General features: G+C 44.0%; 2 protein-coding genes across 4 annotated transcripts in view; one reads left to right on the top strand and one right to left on the bottom strand.

The window, feature by feature from the left end:
- LOC109466957 (guanine nucleotide exchange factor DBS-like) overlaps positions 1 to 19,730 on the bottom strand; it is a 38,897-nt gene that overhangs the window by 5,648 nt on the left and 13,519 nt on the right. For both annotated transcript variants that reach the window (XM_019764839.1, XM_019764840.1), the window contains exons 7-18: positions 5,535 to 5,601; positions 4,963 to 5,078; positions 4,383 to 4,452; positions 4,153 to 4,245; positions 3,584 to 3,802; positions 3,248 to 3,454; positions 3,087 to 3,120; positions 2,678 to 2,815; positions 2,161 to 2,376; positions 1,355 to 1,414; positions 1,020 to 1,101; positions 177 to 384 (exon numbers count right to left, since the gene is read on the bottom strand). In XM_019764839.1, the coding sequence (XP_019620398.1) occupies positions 177 to 384; positions 1,020 to 1,101; positions 1,355 to 1,414; positions 2,161 to 2,376; positions 2,678 to 2,815; positions 3,087 to 3,120; positions 3,248 to 3,454; positions 3,584 to 3,802; positions 4,153 to 4,245; positions 4,383 to 4,452; positions 4,963 to 5,078; positions 5,535 to 5,601 (1,510 nt within the window). The remainder of the gene's footprint in view (positions 1 to 176; positions 385 to 1,019; positions 1,102 to 1,354; positions 1,415 to 2,160; positions 2,377 to 2,677; positions 2,816 to 3,086; positions 3,121 to 3,247; positions 3,455 to 3,583; positions 3,803 to 4,152; positions 4,246 to 4,382; positions 4,453 to 4,962; positions 5,079 to 5,534; positions 5,602 to 19,730) is intronic.
- Positions 6,762 to 19,730, top strand: part of LOC109466958 (nyctalopin-like) — a 15,983-nt gene continuing 3,014 nt past the window's right edge. The window contains exons 1-3 of one of the 2 annotated variants that reach the window (XM_019764841.1): positions 6,762 to 6,961; positions 17,915 to 18,677; positions 19,445 to 19,654. In XM_019764841.1, coding sequence (XP_019620400.1) covers positions 18,162 to 18,677; positions 19,445 to 19,654 — 726 coding nt within the window. In that variant the 5' untranslated portion in view covers positions 6,762 to 6,961; positions 17,915 to 18,161. Of the gene's footprint in view, positions 6,962 to 12,560; positions 12,663 to 17,914; positions 18,678 to 19,444; positions 19,655 to 19,730 lie in introns of those variants that run through there. The other variant, XM_019764842.1, reaches the window with a different exon arrangement.

Below are 19,730 nucleotides of genomic sequence, written 5' to 3'. Positions count from 1 at the left end.
AAAGGCTTCACATGGCGAAGGGGGGACTACCCCCCCTTCCGCCACCAACCCCCCCTCGGTCGCTTCGCTCCCTCGCCGTGATACCGCTCCCTCATGCCAGATTTTTCTAGAAAAACCCCTGGTACAGCTGTGTGTAACAGTGGTACAGCTGTGTAATAGTAGACTGTGGTACGTACCTCGTACATCTGAGAGTCCATCTCGTCCTCAGAGTTGGAGAACTCGTCGCTGGACCAGCCAATGTCGTCGGAATCCTCGTCCTCCACGGAGGTCGTCGCCACGCCGCTGTCGCCGTTACTGGAGGATGATGGGATACCATTGTCGTTGTAATCTTTGGGGGACGGACTCTTCTCGGGCTGGTAGCCCCACTGATTCTGTTTCATCAGTCTGAATCAATAACCGATAATCAATAACCAATTATCAATAACCAATAAACCAGGGCTCTTCTCTGGCTGTCAGCCCCACTGATTCTGTTTCATCAGTCAGAATCAATAACCGATGATCAATAACCAATTATCAATAACTAATAAACCAGGGCTCTTCTCGGGCTGGTAGCCCCACTGATTCTGTTTCATCAGTCTGAATCAATAACCGATAATCAATAACCAATTATCAATAAACCAATAAACCAGGGCTCTTCTCTGGCTGTCAGCCCCACTGATTCTGTTTCATCAGTCAGAATCAATAACCGATGATCAATAACCAATTATCAATAACTAATAAACCAGGGCTCTTCTCGGGCTGTCAGCTCTACTGATTCTGTTTCATCAGTCTGAATCAGTAACCAATAATCAATACCTTATACAGAACTGTTCTTAGAACTATAGAACTGTTCTTAGAACTATTAGATCTGTTCTTAGAACTATTAGATCTGTTCTTAGATTAGAACTATAGAACTGTTTTTAGAACTAATAGAACTGTTCTTAGAACTATTAGATCTGTTCTCAGAACTATAGAACTGTTCTTAGAACTACAGAACTGTTCTTAAAACACTATAGAACTGTTAGCAGAAGTGTGCTTACTTGTGCACAGTGTTCGGGGACAGGTTCGGCCGGTGGCTGTCCTGCGTGTCAGACAGGTCAGAGGACTGGCGCTGGGGCACTCCTGGAAAACGGGAAAGTTTCATTACTGGAGATGCATTATATAAAATCCAGTTTTTAATAGAGACATGCAGATTCAACATAATGTTTGCTTGCATTTTGCATTCACTGTTTTTCTGGGCAGCACCAAAACATGATGCAGTAAGGAGAATTTACCTGCAGTAAGGAGAATTTTATCGGCATTAAGGAGAATTTAGCTGCGGTAAGGAGATTTTACCTGTAGTAAGGAGAATTTACCTGCAGTAAGGAGAATTTACCTGCAGTAGTGTTGCCTGGAGCTCGTGTGTTGGCTGGGAGCGAGTTAGTCTTACGAGTAGCTGAATAAGAAGGAAGGAAGGAAGGAAGCGTGAGTATCATGTTGCAGCACCAATGGCAGCTGCTAGGCGGCGCTGTAATAGGTAGGTCCTGTGCAGGAAGCAGTACATACAAGTAACTGTTAGTGAGTAATGCATCTGCCATTATTTATGTGATGAAGTCCTGGGCATTTAGAGTTGTTTAAACCATTATACTGTGAGGTTTTTTTAGCCCTAATGTGTTGGGTAAAAGTTTAAATCATGTTCAGATGGTCCCACCATATGATGGAATTGGCACAAAAACTCTCGCGAGACTATGCGTCTCCAACACGTGACCCCGAAGAGAGCGTGTCGGGACATGAATGGACAATCTTCCATTCTACAGTTTGCCACGCAGCGCTGCCTGTTCAGATCTGACAGGATGAAATGTTTGTTATTCTGTAGCTTGGCTTTTTAATAGGGCTTGTCTGCAATGTTTGTGTGTTCTGTTGTGTGTACATAGAGCTGTGCGACAAACAAATTGTGGGAATAAAACCCGTGTTTATGAACAAATTACAGGTAACATAGGACTAAAAGTTAACTCAGAATAAATTCAAACATAATTAACTAAAAGTTAACTCAAAGTAACTGCAAACTAATAAAAGACAAAAAACTAAAAGTTAACTCAGAGTTATCTCAAACATAATGAACTGAAAGCTAACTCAGAACATTCAAACTGTTTTCAAATGAACTAAAAGTTAACTCAAAAATTCAAACATAAACAAACAAACCTTCAGCAGAGTCAAACTGAGGCGGAGTAAGGTGTATGGCAGGGTTAAAGGTCAGATCAGGCACGACCCCTGCAGACGTGACCCTGCCCTGGGGTTGTTGTTGTTGATGATGTTGCTGTTGTTGTTGATGTAGCTGTTGTTGTTGTTGATGTTGTTGATGTAGTTGTTGTAGTTGTTGTTGTTGCTGTTTAGGAGGAGCAGCAGGTGAAGCCCCACCTGAGTGTATAGAACGAGTGCTGTACCAAACATGGTCTGTCTACTGAACATGTAATTGTCCACAAATGTCCCAATTCCCCCTAGACTTTCTACATTGTATCTGATTTTAACTTACTACAATTTTAGAATTGAATCGTGTATATGGGTATGGTTATGTTAACCGTTAAACTTTTACTCTTGATTTTAGCTTGTGTAGAAAATTGTTTTTTTGTATGTTTTGCTAGTTTATTTCTGTAATATTGCTTCAGCCTTCGGGTTGTGACTGTTTTGAAGTTAATGTCATAATAACCCATTTTCATACCTTTGCAAGCGTCAAACTGCGAGAGCAGGACTCGGCGGATCTCCTTGAGCCAGATGGACTTGGTGTCGGCGGTGGGGGCCTGGAAGGTGTACACCTCAGATCTGCCGTGCAGCCAGACCTCGAACTTACGGGCGTCGCCTTTTACATTCTCTGTGATGCCGACTGCACTCATCTGTGGGGGCATCATCAACATCATCTTCATCAACATCATCAACATCATTAGTATCATCGTCATAATTAGTATCATCATCATCATCAACATCAGCATCAGCATCAACATCATCCTCATCATCATCAACATTATCATTATCAGCATCATCATCAACATCATCATCATCATCATCAACATTATCATTATCAGCATCATCATCAACATCATCATCATCATCATCGAACTTGCGGGCATCGCCCTTCACGTTCTCTGTGATGCCGACTGCACTCATCTGGGGGGGCATAATCATCATCATCATTAACATCATCATCATCATCAACATCATCATCAAAGTGTAACTAATAATAATATACAGTTCTTGTAGCTGTATCAGGTTTGTTAGTTAGTTAATTAGTTACCTGTATGCAGTTCTTGTAGCTGTAACACGCCCTCTCCCCCTCCTTGATGTCCTCCCGTTTCTTGCAGAAGAGAAGCAGCTTCTCGTACAGGAAGATGTGTCTCTGCATCGGTCGGATCCGCAGAGCCTTGACTTTACTGTCCTTACTGGAGCTCCAAACGCTGAAGGAACCCTGCATCAGCAGTTTTCCCTGCTGGGACAGGTCACCCTGGAGTAACAACATCAGAATCTCTCAATAAATACCCTAACCCTAACCAGCTAACCATAACTAGCCAACCCTAACCCTAACCCTTCGCCCTGGGGAACAACAACAGAAAAAGAAACTTGTTCAACTCACATCAAATCCGGTGATGGCGATCTGATGCATGATGTCATTGACATTTTTGAGGACCTCCAGCATGGTGGCCAATGCGTCATCAATGTCCTGCCTGCCTTCCTGGTCCTGAGTGTATTTCAGCATCTCCTTCAGCAGCAGCTGGTATTTTGTAATGCGCTGCACTGGCTTCAGGAGGTATGCTTCCAAAGGCAGCTTGTGGCCCAGTCTGAGCTGGCACTCCTGTAGGGAACAATGGACAGCTCAGGTTAGGCTTCTAAAGGCAGCCAGTCTGAGCAGGCACTCCTGTAGGGAACAATGGACAGCACAGGTTAGGCTTCTAAAGGCAGCCAGTCTGAGCAGGCACTCCTGTAGGGAACAATGGACAGCACAGGTTAGGCTTCTAAAGGCAGCCAGTCTGAGCAGGCACTCCTGTAGGGAACAATGGACAGCACACAGGATGGCTACATGAAGGGCACCAGGGCTGATACAAACTAGTGACTGCTCAGTGACTTTGTAAGTTAGTAAGTGAGTTTGTGAGTAAGTAAGTTAGTAAGTGAGTTTGTGAGTGAGTTAGTCAGTAAGTGCGTTACCTTGAAGAAGGCGTTGTCCCCACAGTCGCGTCTCAGCGCCTCTGAGCGAGTTTTGTTCTGGCAGTATTTGCTGTACATCTGCAGGTCTTCTTGCTGTAACAACAGACAACAGGCGAATGAAAAACAATGAATGATAATTATCATAAAAATGCATGAAACAGTAGCAAACAAACAATATTTCTTTCAATATTCACACCTAGTTCTGGTTCAGAGCACAGAAGCTGACTCACCCTCTCCACAAAACACCTGCCAACCAGCGCTGGTCTGTCCCTGTGGTTCTCCAACAGCACAAGGAACACCCTAACAAACAAACAAACAAACAACAATATGGTCAACATAGTGAATAACAATTGACATTTGCTGAGGCTAAGAAAAAAGTTTGCCAGATGTTGTGAAGAGGTAAAACATTAGGTACATGTAGTTGTGCAGGGCGTGCACCATTGTGTAAATTGTAGACTTAGGTAGGTTGTGTAGGCATGGTAAGCAACATGTAGAGTTAGGTAGATTGTGTAGGCATGGTAAGCAACATGTAGAGTTAGGAAGAATTGTTCAGGCATGGTGAGCAACATGTAGAGTTAGGAAGAATTGTTCAGGCATGGTGAGCAACATGTAGAGTTAGGTAGATTGTGTAGGCATGGTGAGCAAGCGGTAGAGTTAGGTAGATTGTGTGAATGTGACAATCACAGGAATAAGTTGGAGAATCTGGTGGAATGTGTAGAGTAGACATGTAGATTGTGTACATGTGTTATATACATTATAAAGTTAGGCAAACCGTTAGTTAGTTATTTATTCTCCATTGTTGTTACTTACTCGTTGTGGAAGTTGTAGATTTCGTCGAGGTTCCCGAACAGGACACTGCGCTTGCCATGCAGGATGGGGGGGATGAGGTGGGCCAGCTCCGGGTTGTCAAACTGCTTGTAGTAGCCCTGGGGGATAGTAGAATTATTGTACATGTATCTTCATTCCGTAGCTAGGAAAAGTCGATGCTAGTATCACTGCTTAGCCTATTGAGAATGTTAATTTGATCCACAATAAAGGCAAGTACAGCTGCTGACTTTGACTTTAACGGAAGTTCTTTACTAAGTATTACAGATTTGCACAACAGCATTTACATCATCATCATCATCATAGCTTGTCGCCAGTCCACTCCAGCCAGTTCCGCGCTGCTTCATTGGCCTCCTGGAGATCTGTGTCTGTGCAGGTAGGACCAAGCCTGCAACCGTGCATTTACATTACTATATATGGCCTCCGTCGGTCAATACTGACCATGGTAAATCCTACTTAACATCTCCTATCTACAGTATCTACTATGACTACTACTATTATTTACTATAAGTAAAGAAACTTGCTGCTCAAGTTCAGAAAAAGACGGCAAAGCTCACCTCGAGAATGTCGTACAGCTCGCTGACGTAGATCTGTTCCGTGTCCAGCAGTTCATTCATCACATGTCTGCAACACAAGCAATCAATCAATCAATCAATCTGTAAATCTATCAATCAATCAATCAGTAAATCTATCAATCAATCAATCAGTAAATCTATCAATCAATCAATCAGGGAATCTATCAATCAATCAAAACTACACACATGACCAGAGAAGCCACTCGTGCTGAAGGTTATTTTGCCTGCTGACGACACAAATCATTCTACCTGGCTTCTTTCCCCACTGCCTTCTGGAAAATGGTCCTAAGGGTCGGGATCACCCCCGTACCCCTGTGGAGATGGTACAGTCCACCATGGCATGGCTACAGTGGTTGGAGCCATCCATGGAAGTTTGAGGGTAGAGAAGGGTGGAAGAACAAAAAAAGGGAAGACACCTCTAATACAGTGGTACAGCCTGCACACCCCTGCTACAGTGGTACGGCCTGCACACCCCTACTACAGTGGTACAGCCTGCACGCATGATCCTTTCTATACCAGAAATGGCTCTCCCCTGACACCCCCATAACTCCCCACTGCCAGCTCCAAAACTGTCCCAGCTTGTCATAAAATATACCACAGGGAACCAGCCAGGCTTACCACAGGGAACCAGCCAGGCTGGGACCTCTCATTATTTTCTGGTACATTTTCTAAGAAATGGGTCGTTATCTGCAATAATCTTGAACTGCAAAACTGAGAAATTCAGCTGGCAGCATGGCAGAAAAAAATGTGTGTGAAGAAACTTTGTTATCCATGATAGAAAAGGCTGAAACATCCTGACAACACCTTGGGTCCAGTCCAAGAAGTCAAGTGAAACTGAAGATCCAAGGGAATAAGTTAAGACAAAAGTCCTTGTGTGGAATAAGGAGGAAACATAACCTCATTCCTTCAAGGTGACTTACACATGACCTCTAAAGCAGCCCTCCTCCTCTCAATGACAACTGCAGCCTTGGCACAGTTAATCAGAGCAAGGAGGTTTAAAATCAACCTCCTTCATCAGAGGTTGTAAAGCTGGAGTTCTTCATCACGCCTTATTAACAAGAAGGTTCTTACCCAAAGTGGTGTGACTCCTTTTCATGTGATTGGAGGGTATTTTATGACTTCTTTGCTGACCTCCTACCCAACATATTTTTGGCAGTCCCTTAGAGAGAAGCCTACCCCACCCCCCTGCAGCAATGGTATGTCCCACAAGTGTTTTTGATTCAGGCAGTGACAGGAGCAGCCTCCCAGTAAACCAGGTCAGCAGTCTGGGAACTCAGTTTCAGCAGTCTGGGCCCACAGTTAGACATCAGCAGTCTGGCTCTACAGTTAGACATCAGGTCCGCTTTCTCCACACGGATTTACCGCGGCTCTAGTCTTCCACTCACAAATACAGTTTCCCTTCTCCAGAGGTAAGCTATAAACTTTTCTCCTCTACCCTATACTATAGTGACTGTAGATAATTGTAAGTGATGGGGAGTGAGGGGCCAGTTTGCCAGCTCATGGAAACTGTACTGTGAGTGTCCCCCTTTCTCAGCATGCCATGTCCACCCTGCTGGAAAACTGGCCTGCAAATTATTCTACAGTCCCTATAATTTGTTTGAATTCCTCCTCGCTACTGTTCAGTTCCTATTGTCTCCCTCATCCCAACCGTACAATTCCTATTGTACAGTTTGCTTTAGTTTTTCCCTAGGCAACTACTGTAAATCTTGAAAATATTTTTGGGGGGCAAGTTTCCTTTTTCATTTTTGATGGTGACCGACCTCTCTATATCAAGGAGCCATGAATATGCATTCCCAGTGTACTACAGAAGTGTTCCACACCACAGAGCTCCTTTCCCATCTATCATGAGACCTGCGAAAATAACTGAACCTACAGTAGACTGTTCCCCTGGGCAGAAATTTTGTGTAGTACTTCACTTTTCTATTGTGCGTGGATTCCTGAGCCTTGTTCCCTGAATGAACTGCGGTTTTGTGAGTGGATTTCTGGAGGGCGTTTTGCTGCTGCCAGGCAGGGGGAAATGTAGCAGTTTGTTGGTGTACATTACTGCTGCTTGTCCAGCCTGCAAAGTCAACACAGCGCCAGGACCCACTGACTGAGGCCGGCATTTTTCCTGGCTGCTGGGAGCCCAAACAACTGGCAACAGGAGTCCAAACAAACAGAGCAGGGCTGATGGAGGCAGCAGCTGACTGCTCAGGGATGGAGTTTCCATACAGCATTCTGGTCCTGGCTTCCATACATACATATAGTCAGGCATTCTGGTCTGGGCTTCCATACGTACTGTACATGTACATATAGTCAGGCATTCTGGTCTGGGCTTCCATACATACATATAGTCAGGCATTCTGGTCCTGGGCTTCCATACGTACATGTACAATGTACATATAGTCAGGCATTCTGGTCTGGGCTTCCATACGTACATATAGTCTGGTATTCTGGTCCTGGCTTCCATACATACATGTACATATAGTCTGGTATTCTGGTCTGGGCTTCCATACGTACATATAGTCAGGCATTCTGGTCTGGGCTTTTACGTACATATAGTCAGGCATTCTGGTCTGGGTTTCCAGTATAGGTTTCCATACAAGCATTCTGGAATTCTGGCCTTCCATATAGGAATTCTGGGCTTCTAGACGCATTCTGGGATTTCATATTTAACTTTGGAACTTAATTCAAATTTAGGCGCTCAGAGTTTCCATATAGCCTTTCTGGTCTGGTCTTCAGCCATTCTGGGATTCCAGAGGCATTCTTACTAAACTTAGCCTGGTTCCCAGTCTTTTCTGGCTCTCTTCCCAGCAGGAGTTCATTTTTCCACCCCATCAAGCAAAGCTGCTGTAGCCTGGAAGAGAACTCACCCAAACGCAATAGAAATAGTCTGAGCCCCCGGCTAATTCTGGGCTTCCAGAGGCATTCTGCTGAAATATCTGACACAATATAGAAACCAACTGCACCTGTCCTCATAACACAACAAGATGTGTGTGATCAATTTTCAGAAAGTGCTGATATCAGCAAGTTTCATTTGAGACAAACTTGAGTGAATGATCTGATAAGCAGGACTTTAGTGATCAGGTCCAGCGATCAGTCAGGAATTCCACCCTGCAGTACGGGAATGTTGGGAGCTCAGGTAACTGGATATTCAGCCTTCCATAAGGCCACACTAATTTAGTTTGCTGGTTCTCGGATTCGCCGCTTCATTTTTTTCTGATTTGCAAAAAAAAAAAAAGCTGAATTAACTAAAAAATGCTCATATTTTGCCTCCAACAGTTGAGGAAACTTATTTTCTCCACAGTTGTTACAGTGTTTCCATCTATCAATGCAGTGATTTGATTAACAGTTCAAAATTCATTGTTTGAATATATTAACCCAGTCTTTTATGTTGACTTCATGGCTCCTTTTGTTGCATTTGGGCCTATAATAGGATGTTTTTTTTGCACCCTGTGGCTTCATTTTTTTCTGGAAAAATCCGAGAACCAATGAATTAAATTGATGTGGCCCACCCCCCATCTCCCAGCCTGGGACCGTCCATCATCCAACAGAAGCAGCACATTATAAATAGATTTTCCTGCTCAGCTGCAATTCCTGTCTGTTTTTGTCCCATTGTGGGGAACAGTTGGTTGTCATTGTTACAGAGGTGAGAGGTCAACCGTTACCATAGTGTTCTAGAGGTGAGAGGTCACAGTGCCTGCTAGCCTCCATCTTGTCCTCTGACCCCCCTCAGAGCCAGTACAAAACCCCCCTAACCTTACCCTACCCCCTCTGAGCTGGTACATAGCCCCCCTCTGAGTTGTTAAATAGCCCCCCTTAGCGCTGATACAAACCCCTGCCCAGATGCACATTCAGAGCAAATTTCCCCCCAGCAGGGAACCATTTCTGTGCTGTAAACTTAACTCTGAGCTGTGAGTGTCACGACTGGACTAAACTACCTCAAGTGTGTCAGGCTGGTACACAGTTAACTGTTAACCAACATAACTTATTGAAGCGTCAGCACTGATATTGCCTAGTACGTAAATACATTGCCTACTGTATAACGTTATATCTTAGCTACACTGACGGTTATGTCTATGAAAATATAAGACACAACACCATCTCTGCAATTTCCTTCTCACTCCATCTTATCTCAGTTAAGTCAAAATACAAACCTTGCAACTTTTAAAGTTTTCTGGCCTGCTGCCAACTATTTTCTTTGATTAAAATTCAAGTTATCAAAGTTTTGAGTCTTCCATATAGTGTCAGCATAAAGGTGGATGTTAATTTCACCCAAACCTGTCATCCTTAATAACCCATAATTCTAGCAAAGCCATGGCTTCTGCAGTTCCCTTGACATTGAACTGACCTTCAGCTAGTGTTCTATGGAGGGCAGGTCTTATTTCTGCCTGCTCTCCAGATATCTGAGCCTCTGGGTGGGAGGGGGGCGACCTCTAGTATTCTATGAGAGGGTCAATCTCTCAGCTTACTTTCCTCCACAAGTCATCCCAGTTTGGCAGAGGCTCCTGAGTTGTCATCTGAGAATGAAGCCATTACAGCTGGCTACTGTAATTTGGCCAAGTGCCTGTCTGGGGCAGACAGGTCAGGAGGCTACTGTAATTTGGCCAAGTGCCTGTCTGGGGTATACACAGGTCAGGAGGCTCAAATCACTCAGGCCTGCCCTGTTATATGACCTGAACACGTAGCGACTTGTTTTGTCTGCCAGAAGAACATTGTACAAATATACTCTGGAGTCAGATGCCTGCAACTTCTGTCAGCTCAGCCAGTACGTGTGGATTATATAAACAGTTCAGTAAGATACGCTGTATAAAGCATAGAGAAACAATCCTCTGGGGCAGATGGGGGGGGGGGGGCTGTGGGTGATTCACAGGAACTGAGTCCTAGAATGGATTACTGGGAAAGACATTCAAAGCAATTAACTTAATAAAACCCTGTTTAGAAGTAGTTGAGTGATGATGATGTGATGGAGTGATGTAGTTGCTGGGTTGTTCTGGTTCTACCCAAATTCTCCTCCTCAGGTACGAATTAAAGAAATAACTTAAAGAACCACTCCTTTGGCTCACAGTTTGTTCCAAAGTTACGAACAGACAGTGGCTGAACCACCTTGCACCGGGTCATTAACAAACTTGGTTGTTATATGTTGACTCTCTAAGTCATTAACAAGTGGTTGTTATATGTTGACTCTCTAATATCAGCTTTGCTGCCTTGTCAGAGTCAGTTAATGTCCTGTTGCATTTTCAATAAATAAATAACAAGTGGTTGCATCAGGAAACCCCCCCCCCCCAACAGTATCAGAAATATGCTTTGTACAAAGCTGGACTTTGCTAACAGCCCCTGCAGTACTAGTAAGTTGTACACAGCAGACAGCAAACATGGACAGATTGGAATGCTATGTTGGCCAGCCAAGGTCATGAAATGTTGTTTTTCAGACTTATGAAGATGCTTTGGATCCCTGGGCCCAGCCCACTTTAGCTGTATAACTCTGACAATTTCTGAGGCCCCGGGGCAGGAATCAAGGCAGATCAGCCACTGTTCAACAGCATAATTCCACGGCTTCCTTTTCATTTATTTCTTGATCCAGGGTAAAATACTCCTGTACAGCTGTTGGAAAAGCTAAACCCAGAAATATTGCTTTAATGACAAAATTAGAGGCACCAATCATCTGAAACTGTAGCCTGGTTGTTTCCAGCTGTTTGGTGTTTGTCCCTTTCCCTCAAGGTTAATCACATCACCACACGACCTTGACAGAAGTTCATACCAGGCATTCTGGCCAAGATGGTGGAACTTTGTTCCGCTAATGTACCAGATTAGACCGTTCCAACTCTCCAACTGGAGGGGGCAACTTCAAAGGAAAGTCACACAAGCAGACACGAAGGTCAAATAAAGGTGACCTTCAGGCCGATAGCTTGGGTTACAGAATTAATGGCTACCAGAGTTTTGTGTTGGGACAAGTTAGTTTTGGAGTAAAGCCGTTCAGAATTCCTGAGTGATTTGTTGTGACAGAGGTGTGTTATGCCTGATGCAGGCCTGGCCTTCTGTAATCATGTTATTTACAGGGTCTGGTTCATCAGACAAACATCCTCTGTAATGGGAGCCTTTCCTGGGGACAAACTGGACTGAACAATCATTAAAGAAACCGACTTTAAACCAGAGTGGAACAATTCTGTACAAACAGCTAGAGTCTCTCACTGATTGTGCAATAGCCTGAATAAGACAAGTTTTGTGTGAAGATGGGTACAATGATATAGGAGAAAAGGAAACTCACACTTGTGTATGTATCAGAAAAGACTGCATGAATGACAATCCACAGTTTGGTCTTTCTGAAATTTAAGAATTTCTGAGTGGTAACCTTTCTGAGTATCTCTTATGTGGCACCAGTGTTTCTTTTACAAAACTTTGCATCATCAGGAATATCTGAAGGTGAACCTTGAACATTAGTTGGATTGAGCAAAATTTTTAACAGATCTGTTATACATATAAGGAAGTTTTTTATTCGCACTCCTTGAGAAGTGGAGGTAAAACTAACAAGACATTTTGTGTTCTTGTCTCCGAGCCAAGAAACCGTCCTGATAAGACTTTTGATGGAGAGGCACACTCAGGAAGTTTGTTGACTCAGCAGAACAACAGACCAGTTTGGGGAAGTTGTCACAACTTATCTAAACATGCCACAAAAAAGACATGCAAAACAAGCTGGAGTGAGCAAACAAACCCTCAAACATGTATCTGCTTGGAGACATGAAAAACAACAAGCCGGAATCCTCATATCTGCTTGGAGATTTCAGAGCTATCTGACAATTCCAAACTTTATCCTTTAGTGTTATATGGACATTAAATATTTGTTGTATTTGTCCATGTTTCATTTCCCTCAACAAATCAATTTCATTCTTTCTAATCAGCAAAAACAAAAAAAAAAACTAAACCACATATCTGCTTGGAAGTTGGAGGTAAGTGCCCCCCCCCCCAGATACAGAATGGTAGATCCCCAGAGATGAGGAAGTAGCTATTACCACGGCTCGTTACACCGGCCTGCAGGGGTGTGCAGGTTCCGGGTGAGCGACCCGCCTCATTACTCAAACTGAAGGTCAACTTGGGGGCTTCTCAGACAAGACAAACCTGAAGACGTCTGAGGTAGGTCTGGGGTGTCCGCCGTCTTATTTCTAGTTTCTTAGCAAACCTGGAGTCTTATTCCTGCAAGGAGATTATAGAAGTTTGTGGGTTTGTTTCTGGACAAGATAAGACAAGACTCGGACTTTGCTGGTGTTGTTTCTTGTTATGTGATGTTGCCGTAAGCTGAGCTCTGTTGTCCTGCAGAATGTGTTCAGGGGCTCGAAGTTTTAACAAATTTTAAGTTTTGTTTTTGTACCACCAATGAAGTTTGAATTTATTTTAGCCCAGAATGCCTGGCAGATGTCTGTATTACTGCTGTATAACATGCCCCGTTTGTATGGATGTAGGGAAAATGTCTGGTATACCGTAGTACAGTTGACCGAGGTCTGGGCCTCCCCACACACTCATTTCATTAGTGGCATGGCAGAGTTCCAACTTGTCTGATGCAGCCATCTTTTTCATTTCTCCAAGACATGAGACTCGTTAAGCGAAACCGGCTAATTGGGAACCGTTTTCTACCAATGAATCTGAGTTGCATTTTTGAGCTGAGGCTTCTTTGTATACAGTGATATCATCTGAATGTTCCAGTTTAAGGTTAAATTTTCTAAGATGTCATTCTTGGCTCTCAGCCTTTATAAAAACAGTTATAAGATACCAGCTGTTATTAAAGTCGACAGGCAAAACAAATCGGACAAGTTTTTCCTGCACATAATTTACCCCAAATTTACATCAGACTGGGGACAAGCCAGTTGAGCGCACTTTGTACTAATTATGCTGAGCAAGGATTCCCCAACACCCCTCTCCTGGACAATGCTAATTATAACAACCAAAACCAGTGGACTGTGCTAACGAACTCTAACCTGCCTGTACTAACGAACCTTAATCAGCCTGACATGTATCATATGGTGTGTGTGATCCGTATCACAAGGCCAGGTTGGCTAGGTCTTCTAAGTTGCTTTTGTCTGTTTTGCCAATCAAAATATAGCAGTTATCAACCAGCAAAATGTGACAACTATTACATGTAAACATCCAATTATAACAATTATTAACCATCCAAATGTCACAATTATTAACCACAATTATCAACCAAGTGTCACAGTCTTTAAGCTATATGTGATATGTATGAATGGTTTATTCATTGTGCGAATACAAACTCATCGCAGCTTATTAGCTGAATTGCGAGTTCATGTACATATACAAATTTCACAAGTTGACATAAACAATCGCTCTAAAAGTTTACAAGCTGCGAACAGGTGACAATACATATTTAAAAGTTGAATTACATATTTAAAAGACGCAATGCATATATAAAAAGGTACAATTGCATATTTAAAAGATACACATTAATTATCAAAGATACCAATTAATAATCTAAATGCCACAATTATCTAAACTAAATGCCATCGTTTAACAGGTTAACAATATACGGTAGAAGGCTATTTTGGTAGCGTTTAGTACGTGCTGGCAATGGGTCGTATTTGTGACTTTGTCTGGTAACCCTCCCGCTGACTTTGCCCCTTTGTTGAGGTAACCACTGTTTGTAAGTGTCGGACTTGGACAGGGTCTTGCCGAACTTGTAGCACAGAGTTTCCCGTCTATCATGCAGAGTTTGTAAGTTCAGGGTTTTGCATGACTGGTCGTAGGGTAGGTTAGGGTAGCTTTAAAGTTACATTTTAAAAAAACTGCAAAAATAAAACCACCGTGAACATTTGACTATTTACAGTAAATCTCCACCCCTGGCCTCTGCCTGGTAGCCTCAAAGCTTGGAGGAGTGTGATACAGTTTGACAGTCACACCTCACAGTAAACTGATACAAAGTGGCTCTTCCTGCCCCTGGTGTTGCCATTTCCCAGGCCATGCCTCGCCACAGTAACTGATACAAAGTGGCTTTTCCTGCCCTACTGTTGCCAGTTTGCAGGTCATGCCTGGTCACTGCAGATGTCACAAAACCAGTCAAAACAGCCATACCTGTCACACCAACAACTTACCTCTTTCTTATCACTGTCTTACAGTAAGTTACATGTAGGTAGGAATAAACATATTAGGAATGATAATGTTGAATGCCTTATTTTCCAATTCTACTCGTGTGTAAGCTAGCTAAACATTACAAGTACAACAGAGGAAACAAAACCACTGGATCTCATCTGCACAATTCTGGCAGCCAATTAACCCACATGCCTCCTAAGGTCTGCTCTTCATTACAGTAAACTAACTCAGCATCTTCTGGATTCTGAGAAACCAAGGAATTATTTTTGAAGACAAGGAGGACTTGCAAGAAGACATTTACTGTAATTCACTTAATGTTCATGGTAGCAATAAGAAAAATGGAGATGAACCACAAAACTGGCAGCAGGTGCAGAAAAAAAAAAGTCGGCAAAAAGTTTGTTCACGGTAATGATAAGTTTGCAGTATAGAAGTGACCGCAAAAGCCGAATATGGAAGTACCTCGAAAAACTTGTGAATTACAGTATCTTGTAGTTGTTTTGGCTCCGAAGGAAGACCAGAAAAAATAAACAGTTTTGCAGCTGGGTGAAAACAATGCATTGTGGGTCTCACATGTGCTGCCTGTTTGATTAGCTGACTGTGACCTTTGCCCTATCAGCTGATGGAGCGTTTGTTCTGACCTTGTGTCAGGCAGAATCAACAAGAAAAGACAGGCCCAAGGTCATCTGCCCGGTTGAAGGTCAGAAGGTTTTAAGAAGCCCTGCCAGTGAAAAAATCCACTGATATTTCCCCCTGACTCATCACAACAGCCTGGCTAAAACACAGTCAGCTTTCTCGGGTTTAGCTAAGCTCCTAGGACATCACTCATGAAAACTAGAAGACATTAGAAGACATATTAAGATTATAAGTAATAAGAACAGTCAGGTTTGGCCATTTTGAGTTCAATTTCTAATAGCAAATTTGACTTAACATGTTTAACCCAATTAAAAGAATTCAGGAATCTACACATTAAATCTGACCTTGTATCATAACACAGCAATGTAGTTTTACAATGAATGAATATGACCTTGTATATGACGTAGTTATTTTAGAACAACCTTGTGACATCAGGGGTCACAGTGTTTAACCTTGACAACCTGCTTACAGAAGTTCCTGGTCCAAAACAGAACAATCAAATCTGTCTGCCCAGCTGACTCAAACCTGATGAGTGGACGTAAATTTCCCTGGTTAGGCCAGACCAGGGCTCGAAATTCACTTTTGGGAATAGGTGCACTGGTGCACCCAACCTAAAAAAAAATGGGTGCACAACAAATATTTTGGGTGCACCATATGAGATAAAATAAGTAGAATGTCAGCAAAAACTAATTTATTTATTGAAAATGCAACAAGACATTACACTGACTCTCAAGGCAGCAAAGCTGATGTTAGAGAGTCAACACATAAGGACACAACATATAGGGCACATAATATCAACAGTGTGAAATTACAAAAAAAATGATCATAAGAACCTATATCATTCCAATTAGCAAAAACTAATCATGTTTCGTTTCTTAAGAAAAGTACTACAACTATTATTTCATTATTTTTCTGACACTTAGATGTCAACAATATGCTGTATACTACATTTAACATCTTTACATAAGTAAACCTACAATAAAAATTGGGTGCACGGCTCCAAATTTGGGTGCAATAAGGTGCACATGCACCCAGCAGTATTTCCAGCCCTGCCCGACCCTTTGTCATGAGACTCCTGACCCACTGACACCACGCCCCCCTCCCGCAGCCAATCTCCCTAATGAACAGGCTGCCCTGATGAGTGGCTCTATAATACTCTATTGTCCTCCCACTGAATTACCCAGGAAATAAATTGCCCCCAACTATAAAGTGGAAGAACTGGTCGTGTCTCAGGCTGGGAATATTCAGGCAGGAGGAGGGGGCTGTGAGCACTGCACACAAATATTCTCTGTCTTTCCCTGGATTTTTAAGGTGGCTTATGGCACCCCCTTTAAGCTTACGTAACCCAAGCTGGACGATTTCCTTGACATCGAGGCTGGGAATATTCAGGCAGGAGGAGGGGGCACCGAGTACTGTGCACAATTATTCCTCAGTCTTTCCCTGGATTTCTAAAGGTAAATTCTCATTATAAATTTATTTATTTATTCATTATAAATTATCTATGCCCTCTGTGTGACTCACATTGTTAGAGAGAGGAGGAATTACTTTATAACCAGGTAGGTTTGGGCGATCCTTACAGTTGTATGCTGTTAGTTTTGCTACCAGCCTGGCAGAGAGACTGGATAGCCTGGATTCCAGGTTGTTTTGAGGCCCACTCAGGCCAGCTCCATTGAAGCCTGTGGTAAAATTTTTAGTAATAAAAAAGTTATTACTGCAAGTTACATTTACTGGTTGACAACCCCCATTGCTATTATATATAACCGCTTCATGATATGAAACTGTCACAACTTTCTTGGGTTGATGTGAAAGGTAATACATCAGCAACCACCAGATTGTCCTTTGGGATGTTAGACACCTTCAGGCCGATGCATAATATAAGGAGCCTCAAGCATTGTTTTTTTTAATAACTTTGTCCCACTGGCATAACATCTCCTTAGTCAACTGTGTTCCTGTACCTGTGCCCCTCCCCCATATATAACCATAATACAATGCTCCCTCCATCACTCAGCTCAGCTGTGTCCCTGTACCTGTGACACATCTCTGTAACTACATGCACCCCCTTCCCCATAACAATGCTGACTCTATCAGCTGTGTCCCTGTATCTGAGCACACCCCCTCCCCCATATATAACAATTATGCCCCATCAGTTGTGTCCCTGTACCTGTGCCCCTCCCCCATATATAACAATGCCCCATCAGTTGTGCCCCTGTACCTGTGCCCCTCCCCCATATATAACAATGCTCCATCAGTTGTGTTCCTGTACCTGTACCTGTGCCCCTCCCCCCATAACAATGCTCCCTCCATCACTCAGCTCAGCTGTGTCCCTGTATGTGTGACAGGCCCCTGCCGCCGCCATGTGGCTCACAGCTGTGTTTCTTCTGCACCCTTCAGATCCAGCCCAGGACACCAGACACCGCTGGCCCAGTTTTCCCCAGGCCCAGTCTTCCCAAACTTGTTCCACAACAACCAGGCTAGAGTTGCCCCTGACTTCCTATTCCCCTCCTGAGGCTAGCTCTCCTGTCAGGAAACTGTGGCAGGATTCCTAGGTACACAAAGTCAACAAAGTCCTGCTCATTTGTCTGCCCAGTGTCACCTTCTAGCTGACTTGTAAAGTAGGCCACTTTGTAACCAGTGACTTCTTCTCTGTTTTGCAGCCCAGCAACGGATCAGCCCAGAGTCTAACTGTGGAGTTGTGGAGTCTGACTGCCCGATCCAGAGCAGAGTCTAGCTGTGCCTGAGTCCGCCTAGCAGTGCTAACTGTACCTAGCAGAGTCTACATGAGCCTAGCAGAGTCTAGCTGTGCCTAGCAGAGTCTACATGATATCAGCCTGTGCCCAAGTCAGGACCAGAGTATCAGAGTCTAACTCTAGCTGTGCCAGATTAAATGGCAGACATTGAAGCATGAACTTGCTGCAAACCCGGGCCGAAGTGTCCCCACCTGCTACCACGATGCTGTTCCAGGCCGTGCTGTGTTTCCTTGCTGGGCTGCTGAATCTCCAGACAGTTTCAGGGGAGGCCTGCCCCCCTCCCTGCACCTGCTACCTCCAGACTTACCCCGTCCGAGCCAATGCCATGGACTGCATCAACATCGGGCCCGACCCCGTCCCCGCCACCCTCGCGAATGGGACGGAGATTCTCAAACTGTACCATAACAACATCTCGCACGTGCCGGCAGACTGGTTCCGGGGCAGGGGGTACGTCCGGCTGCAGATGCTCTACCTGTCCTACAACACCATCAGAACTGTCGCTCCCTCCGCTTTCCGCCCGCTACGGCTGCTGCAGGCGCTGTACATCGACTATAACGACATCAGCGAGCTTCCCGAGGGAGCCTTCGTGGATCTGCACTCGCCGGTACTGAGTCTGAGCCATAACAGGCTGGAGACACTGCGGGCGGGGGTGTTCGCTGGACACATGCAGGTAACACTTAAGTTATACATGTACACGTACATGCATGTACACACACATATGCAGGTAACTAGTTACTGTTACATATATAGCATGTACATGTACTAATACTACTATAGCCACATACTGAGCCTGAGCCACAACAGGCTGGAGACACTGCGGCCGGGGGTGTTCGCTGGACACATGCAGGTAACTACACTGTAGTTATACATGTTACTATAGCCAGCCACATGCAGGTAACATGTAACAATCACCGGTACTCAGGCTGAGCCACAACAGTCTGGAGACACTGCGACCAGGGGTGTTCGCTGGACACATGCAGGTAACTATAGTTATGCATGTTTGTACACACACACATGCAGGTAACATGTTATACTGTATGTACATATCTCATGATCACTACTACAGCCTGCCACAGGCCGGTAACTAGTTACACTGTCCCCCATGGTCACATGGTGCTAGTTTTACAGATTCTGAAGTGTGTGTATGTGGAATGACCTTTGTCCATGTTCCAAGCTGATGTGTCATTTATAAGGAGGTTTATTTGCCCAGATGTTAATCCTTCTTGTATGTACATATCCCTGATTGGGCTGGTCATGCCAAACACAAGAATAAAACCACAGTCCTTTCTTTCTTCCTGTAGCAACATAGCTGAGATCCCGGGAACACACACAAACATACACATGCACACCCCTTTACTTAAATATACATACACAAACACACAGGACAGGACGTTTGTTGTGTATCATGTTTTGTTTATTTGTTTATTTATTTTCCAGCAACTGGACATTTCCTACAACAACATAGCTGAGATCCTGGCCGGGACGTTCCAGGGCCTCTGGAGTCTGGAGGTTCTGAAGCTGGACAACAACCGACTGGAACGCATCGAGGCACAGGCCTTCGCAGGGCTGAGCAACATGCGGTACCTTCACCTGGCTCATAACCAGCTCACTACCCTGGCACCGGGGACCTTCACTGGGCTGGAGAAGGTACAGACATGCACACACACGCGCACACACACACACACACACACACACGCGCGCGCGCGCGACGCACACACACACG

This window comes from Branchiostoma belcheri, unplaced genomic scaffold (assembly GCF_001625305.1).
Source record: "Branchiostoma belcheri isolate BF01 breed outbred unplaced genomic scaffold, Haploidv18h27 scaffold172, whole genome shotgun sequence".
In the NCBI taxonomy this organism is placed as follows: domain Eukaryota; kingdom Metazoa; phylum Chordata; class Leptocardii; order Amphioxiformes; family Branchiostomatidae; genus Branchiostoma; species Branchiostoma belcheri.
This window is presented reverse-complemented; position numbering and strand designations above follow the sequence as displayed.